We start from the raw sequence: 8,030 nt of genomic DNA, 5'->3' as shown, positions 1-8,030 counted from the left end.
GCGCGGGGCGGAGAGAGGAGTCACGTGGTGCCGGAAATAAAGTGCGCAGCTGTTTATCGAGGCGTTCATCACCGATCGCGGATTAATTATACGCTTCTTATTGAATAACGTCGCACTGAAATTAACGTCAGTTTTAATCGAGTGTTGATCGACATGACGCTGAACCAAAACCATCACCCAAACGGAGGAGTCCTGATCCAGGCCGGAGAGAGGTACAAACTACACAACAACAACAAACAACGACAAACAACAACACTAACAGCGCTTCTGTTCAGAAACACGACTTACAAGAACACTCACACTTACTGTCATGTGAAATAGACATTAGAGTAGTCCTGGGACATAAGCCGTGAGCCTACACAAATTAGCCTGACCAGGTTATAAGTTCTGATAGAAAGTAGTACACTAGGGACAGTTTGTCCGTCCGCTAACTATCAGAAACAAGCTGTGTGTAGTCATCCCCCGGGCCTGCAGAACAACACATGGCCTGGTTCTCTGACTGGTGATGATGATGAGAGTGAATAACTCTACTGATGAAGAGTCCTTCGTAGATTGTAACTCTTCGTATGTGTAATCTAGGTTAGAATGTGAGTATTGGTCAAACTAAAAGGAATTATGTTTAAGAGTGTCTGAAGGTGAATATGCAATCTCTTTAAGACCAGATCAGAGTGAATGACCCCAGACGTACATTGTGGCCAGTGTGGGTGATTTCTGAAGGAACTGTAGCAACAGTGTTTGTTCACATGTGTTGAGAAACAGATGTGTGTGTGACCTCACTTCCTGTCTTCATCCTGCTCTTTCAGCATCTTACGAGAATGCAAGAACGTCGAGCTTTCCTTCAGTGACATCACGCCCAAGAATGACCTGTTCAAGGGGACCAAGAAGGGCTCTGTGTTCCTCACCCAGTACAGGGTAACAATAACCCACCCACACACGGCTTAACTAGAGCTCTCAAATGATTCATTGCATGCAAAATAAAAGAAAATTAATTTATATAGCACTTTTAAACCTAGCAAAGCTGTCCAAAGTGCTAAACAATGTAAAATAAAATTAAAACAGAAAAGGAAACACAGAAAAGAAGCAAACAAGACAGACAATTAAACAACAATGAAGTGAAACTAAAATGCTGAGGAGATTTTTAACCTGGATTTAATAATGGTAATGGAAGGTGCAAGGCGGCAGTCTAGAGGCAATCGGGTCCACAGACGGGGGTCAGTGACTGAAAAGGCTTCAAACGGGAACGAGGGACCGATAAAAGAGCTCTGTCAGCAGATCTTAAAAGTCTGGTAGATGACTAAGGGATAATACGATCTTTAAGATAAGATGGAGCTTGATTGTTAAGAGCTTTAAAAACAAACAACAGAATCTTAAACTGAACTCTAAAATGGACCAGAAGCCAGCGAAGAGAAGCTAAAATTGGAGTGACATGGTCATATTTCTTTGCCCCAGTCAGCAGCCCTGCAGCTGCATTTTGTACCAACTGGAGGCTTGAAGGTGATGACTGAGGAAGACCTGAGTACAACCACCAGCTTTGAGCGGGAAGTACAACTGTGTATCATCAGCATGTAAATAAAAATAATCTGATAATGTCCCCCAGAGGGCACATATATAAGTTAAAAAGAAGCGGTCCCAGAATAGAGCCCTGAGGTACTCCACTAATAATTGGGGCAGATGATGAGGAAAACCCCTGATATGATCAGATGTTCTAAACGACAGATAAGAACATTATGATCCACGGTATCAAAGGCAGCTTTAAGATCCAATAGAATCAAGACCGCATTTTTACCGGCATCAACTGCAACCAAAATATCATTGAACACTTTAAGCAAAGCAGACTCCGTACTGTGATGAGCAGTGAAACCAGATTGAAAAGGTTCTAATAAATTAGCTGTATTTAAGAATGTGATCAGCTGTGCTTGCACAACTTTTTCCAAAAGCTTTGACAAAAATGATTGAGACAGGCAGAAAATTGTTAAAGCAACTTTCATCCAAACCTTGCTTCTTACGCAAAGAACAACCGCATGCTTAAAGCAGTTCGGAGCCACACCAGTGTCCACAGATGAGCTAATCAACACAGTTTTTGTTTACGTAATATATGTGCACTGTGTAAATGTAAATACTGCCACAGTAAATATTGTGAAAATATGTACATGTATTTACATGCATATATTTATATTTGTGTATTTTATATGTATAAATATATTTATAATATAAACATAACATATTTTCAGGAATATATACATGCATGTGTTTAGTAATTATATACAAGTAATAAATACACACAGTGTACACACATTATGTAAACAAAATCTTATTTTGGATGCGATTAATCACTTGACAGCACTATTCATAACCTATCCAAACACACCTTAACTAATTCAGAATCCACCCAAACACATTTTAACTAATCCATAACCTTCAGAATCCACCCAAACACATTTTAACTAATCCATAACCTATCAAAACATGGATTAACTAATCCCTAATGCAACCAAACACATCTTAACTAAATACAGGTTAACTAATCTATAACCCACCCAAACATTTTAAGTAATCCACTATTCACCCAAAAATCAAAACTACACCAAAATAACATATCCAAATACAGGTTAACTTATCTATAATCCAACCAAACACAGCATAGGTCAATCATAATTTATCCAACTACATCTTAACTAATTTTTAACCCACCTGAACACATCTTAACTAGTCCATATACTATCCAAATACAGGTTAACTAATCTATAATCCACTTCAACACATTTTAACTAATCCATAACCCGCCCAAACGCGGGTGAACTGATCCCACACAGACACGGGTTAATCAGGTGTGTGTGTTTCAGATGGTGTTCGTCAGCAGCACGATGAAAGAGAAGTTCTGCTCCTTCATGTTCCCGTATTACCTGATGAAGAACTGCAGCATCGAGCAGCCCGTGTTTGCTGCAAACTACATCCAGGGGTTGATCAAAGCTGAGGCGGGAGGTACGGCACTTTACCCAGCATGCACCTGTTGTGCTGTGCGGTCAGCAAACAATCAACTATCTCTCTCTCTCAGGTGGATGGGAAGGTCAGGCCAACTTCAAGATGTCTTTCCCCAGCGGAGGAGCCATTGAGCTGGGACAGCACCTCTTCAAACTGGCCACCAACGGTCAGGAAACAATCACTGAGTCAATGAGTCACTCAATCAACAAATAACCAACCAACCAACAAACCAAATAACCAATTAAAAAATTAACCAAATAAAGGTTAAGCATAGATAGTATACAGATTCTTCTACTGGGCATGCGCACATCAATATAGAGCAATTTTTGTCACGCTGTACAGCAATAATCAATTTTTTTGCATTATTGTAAGAGGTAGGTGTTAACATTAATAAAACGCAAAATAAGAAATTAAATTTCCACCTATTAGATTTCGTTTCCAGTGGGAGCTGTATCCCTTCTGGCCACAACCCTGACTGAGTCACCGAATCACTGAGTCACTCAGTCACTGAATCAATGAATCACTGAGTCACTCAGACATTGAATCACTGAGTCTCTGAATCAATGAATCACTCAATCATTGAGTCACTCAGTCACAAAATTGGTGAATTATTAAATCAAAGAGACACTCAGTCATTGAATGTGTGTGTGTGTGTGTGTGTGTGTGTGTGTGTGTGTGTGTGAATGCAGCGTCTCGAGCTCCTCCGGCTCAGACCGGAGCGTTCGGATTGGCCGCAGGAATGAACGGATACGCCAGTCCAGCCATGCCGCAGATGCAGCCGCAGCCGTACCCGTACCCATATCCCAGCATGCCACAGGCCGGGTACAACCCCTACCCACAACCCCCTGCTGCAGGTACGGTCAGACAGTCTGAGCTGGAGAATCACACGCATGTCTTCATAACGGATGAGCTCACTCTCTTTGTGTGTGTGTGTAGGTGTGTATCCCAGCGCTCCCATGTACATGGCTCCTCCTCCTCCGTACCCCGGACCTCCTCAGAACTGGTGTCCTGCTCCAGGTAAACACACACACACACACACTCACGTGTGTGTGGCTCCGGTCACATGATCTCCATCTGTCTGTGTTTTTCAGTGGCTAATGGAAACCCTAAAGCAGCAGAAGCGGCCAGCAGCGCCTTCTACAATCCCAACAACCCTCACAGCGTCTACATGCCCATGGTGAGACACACACACACACACACACTAAAACAACACAACTCACGGCTATTATAATCATGCGCTTTCTTTTCAGACACATTTTTGTTTCTGTATTCTTTAACTTTTTTTTGGTCATTTTTATTAGTTTAAAAAAAATACAGCACTATAGTAATTTTGAATAAAATGAATAAGATTAGATTCAGTTTTGGAGGTAATTATTAACTTAACTGTGGGAGTGGAATAATTAAAACAAGGACAAAGATAACTAAAGCCCAGCGCACACTGAGAGATTTTAGCCTTGATTTGGTCGTCTGAGACAAACTTTGAAAATCCTCAAAGATTTCATTAATCCTAGACTAAAATCTGTAGTCTTTGTAGTCAGATGTTAATAATAAATACAAAAAATAATAAAATTTTCCTTTTTAAATATTGATTAAATTGCTTCATTCAATTCATTTATAATGGCAATTCCATATTAAATCATAATCTAGAAAATAAACCTCATATCATTTGTATTCATTATTAAATGAAATAAATTCTACTGATTAGACCAGAGAAAATAAAAAGGATTTCACAGGGTCGTAAAAAGAATCAAAACCTGCTTTCTTACTGCTCCAGCACTATGGAAGTGCATGTTGGTGTGGATGTGAAGTGAATCACTTCTACATGTGAGTCATTTGAATCGATTCCTCATGTGTCTGCTGTTGTTCAGGATCAGCCTCCTCCGTACTTCCCTCCTGAGAATCCAGAAAAGAAGAACAACTGAGCCACACGAACACGGACTCTTCTGGAGGACCGCAGCGATTCGCTCGTGTCCCAGATGATTCTTTCTGATCGGCTCATTTGATTCAGTGTGAGCTGGTGCAGCCCACTCATGTATGCAGTTTACTATTTAGCCAGAAGAAAAGTACAGTTAACACTTCTATATCTGCCTTCTCAGTTTTTAATCCTGGTGTGTGTGTGTGAGAGATGAACTCTTCTGTAAATTCCTTTTGATAATATTATAATCATAATTCATAAGTGGATCAGTCCTGATAGACCTGGTGTAGACGGATGAATAAAGCTCTATATTCTGTCACTGTTCTTGTGTTTCTGTTCATTTCATTCACGTTCAGACTCGCTTCAGATGATCAGCCGACAACCGTTTAAATTTAGAAATGTTTTAACGCAACGAAGCACCGTTTACCGAAATCACGTGACTTCGGTTCAAAAAAAAAGTTTTGGAAAACTGGTTCAAAACAAGTGATTCGTGAAAGTCTTGAGCATCAGTAGCTACTGCAGTTTAATACATTTAGTCAAGGCTGTATACTGAACACCGAGAACACACAAAAAATCATACAAAGCTTTATTATGATTACAGTAGTAACCTGCATAGAGCATGTGAACACAAAACAGTCTTGGCTCCATCACGTAATGGTGCTCGATAGATAATTAAAGAGATGTGGACTATTATTTTGAGAGTTTAGACCTGCCCTTTATCCATTAGCTTTCAGAAATCCTTCATGAATCATGGTTTTTGAGTCGATCAAACCTCTAAAGGTCAGAAAACCCTGATTGTAATGAAGGGTTTACACACAGAGCTTCACCGGACACACATTAAAAACCTCCAGAGACATGAAAAAAAAAAACAACCTAAGATAATTAAAAATAGTGTGTATATTTCCTTAAAGAAATTGTGGTTCAGTGTTGTATAGAAAATATTGAGAACTTTTCATTAATACAAAAAGTCTGAAAGTCTGTGTGTAACTCTAAGGAACGTCACTACCGAACACCTTTATTCTGCAATTAAGCACACTTTTTTGAGAGTTATTCCCTAACATTTAGTTTTTGTGTGTGTACCACTGTTCAGAACTGTGCTAGCTAACCATGTGCTGATTAGCATCTTTGATCTTGGTTCAAAAGTATCTAAACTATCTAATCATTTGGTGAAGTTTCGGTAGTTATATCTTTTAGTTTTTTTGTCGGTTATCCCATTGAATTGTCACTACCGAAACATGTCAAAATTGTTTCGATAGGGACAAAAGGGAACACACAATCCTCATATTTGGGGGAAATAAACACAATTTCAAAATGGCGGCAGGGTTTCTCCTGAGGGGAAGTGCTTAGGGAAGTTCACTAGTGTGTCTAAACCTGGAGTGGAACGCAGTCCTACTCCGGAGCAGGGTCTAACCAGCACAACTGGTGCTACCGTGACGTGAGCAGACACTGATTGGCCAGACGCATACAAAAGCGCCCTCACCCGCCATGATTTAAAACGCTCTGTAAACACTGTGTCAACTTATGCCGTGATCCAGGCAACCTGTAACCCGTGAACTCGTAGTAGATCGATGTTCTCCCGCGCTCTGACGTCACACAGCCGCGAAACAACTACGGCAGCCCCTACGGATAATATTGCTCACGGATGCGGTGTTTGCAAATGGTACATGGTGAGAAATAGACTTTAGGACAATATAACGTTGCAATAAAATTAATATTCTAGCTACAATTCCTTGTGCTCAGGCAGTTTGGCGTGACTTGCCTGAAACGCTACAAAGTCATGGGTCGTGGTTTGAAGTCGTGATTTACGGACTCACAAACCTGCCTGGAACAGAGCATTATTCCACAAATATGAAGAACAGCGATAGATGGACGGACGCTGAAGTGCAGGCACTTGTAGCAGATGTAGCACTGCTGGTTGTCGTTGGAGATTCTTAGTGCTCCTCTCCGTTCTTTCAATCACTTCATGTATACGCTGACACTCCATGTCCATTACTGTGAAACCCATGAGACACATCAATACACCGCTCTGATCACAGCGTCCTCCATCCTGCTGTTCTTAACGTTCTTCTTTGTTTCTGTTATTGAACGCCGGGCACAAATGACATCGCTGTAGACCGGTTTACATCACTTACTCGTACACACTCTCGGTGTGAATGCAACCCTTTAAATGGTTCTGGGAAATAGCTCACGCAACATCGTCCCAGTACTTTAGTACTGTACTTTTAGTTCTGGAAGTAAAGCGGTGCAAGGCCCTCATGTGACTTTCTCATCATCCCCTGCTTTTGGTTATGAGTGCATTACAAAGGTACTAAACAGATTTCAGCACTTCCGTAGGTTAGTATATTAACATTATTTCAGTTAATGTAGTTAAGTTTTTCAAATGTTAATTAAGTTCAATATGTAAAACTAAAAATGTTGCCACCGTGCTTGTTGTTACCAGTTGTTTTTTTGTTTTTTGTTTTTTTTTTACTACACAGTGCAGGAAAACCAAACTGTCATCAGTGAGAATCCACAGCTGGTGTTTCTGGTGTTAGTTATGACCTTTACCAGCAGTCAAACCTTCCCCATCATCTACAGCAGATCAACAGCAGACCAGGAGCTGTGGGACTCTGACCAGGTGTTAGCATTAGAAAAACATCGAGAGATACAGAGAGAGAGTGGATGATACACTACCAGTCAACACTCTTTGAACAGTATATTTTAATGTTTTTTAAAGAAGTCTCTTCTGCTCAAGCCTGCTTTTATTTGATTTTTATTTGATATTCTATGTGAATATCTGTAAGTTGAAGCTGTATTTTCAGCACCATTACTGCAGTCTTCAGTGTCACATGATCTTCAGAAATCATGAAAATATGATGATTTGCTGCTCAAGAAACATTTCTCATTATTGTTATTATTATTATTGTTTAAAACAGTTGAGTGTTTTTTTTTTCAGGATTCTTTGATGAATAGAAAGATGCAAAGATCAGAAATTTTCTGAAATAAAAACTTTTGTAACATTATACACTATACCAAGCTTGGAGTCAGTATTTATATATATATATGAAGACTGGAGTAATGATGCTGAAAATACATAAATGTAGATGTTAACAGACATTCACAAAGAAAACAGCTATTTTCAATAGTAAAATAT

General features: G+C 39.9%; 1 protein-coding gene across 1 annotated transcript; it reads left to right on the top strand.

The window, feature by feature from the left end:
* Positions 1-5,216, top strand: LOC109058137 (WW domain-binding protein 2-like). The gene is made up of 8 exons (XM_042721272.1): positions 1-212; positions 804-912; positions 2,844-2,982; positions 3,056-3,148; positions 3,672-3,836; positions 3,919-3,999; positions 4,074-4,159; positions 4,851-5,216. The coding sequence occupies exons 1-8, from the start codon at positions 154-156 to the stop codon at positions 4,902-4,904; spliced, it is 786 nt and encodes a 261-aa protein (XP_042577206.1). The 5' UTR covers positions 1-153; the 3' UTR covers positions 4,905-5,216.
* The last annotated feature ends 2,814 nt before the right edge of the window (positions 5,217-8,030 follow it).

Source organism: Cyprinus carpio, chromosome B3 (assembly GCF_018340385.1).
Source record: "Cyprinus carpio isolate SPL01 chromosome B3, ASM1834038v1, whole genome shotgun sequence".
Taxonomy (NCBI): domain Eukaryota; kingdom Metazoa; phylum Chordata; class Actinopteri; order Cypriniformes; family Cyprinidae; genus Cyprinus; species Cyprinus carpio.
The sequence above is the reverse complement of the archived record's forward strand: the minus strand, read 5'-3'. Positions and strand labels throughout refer to the sequence as shown.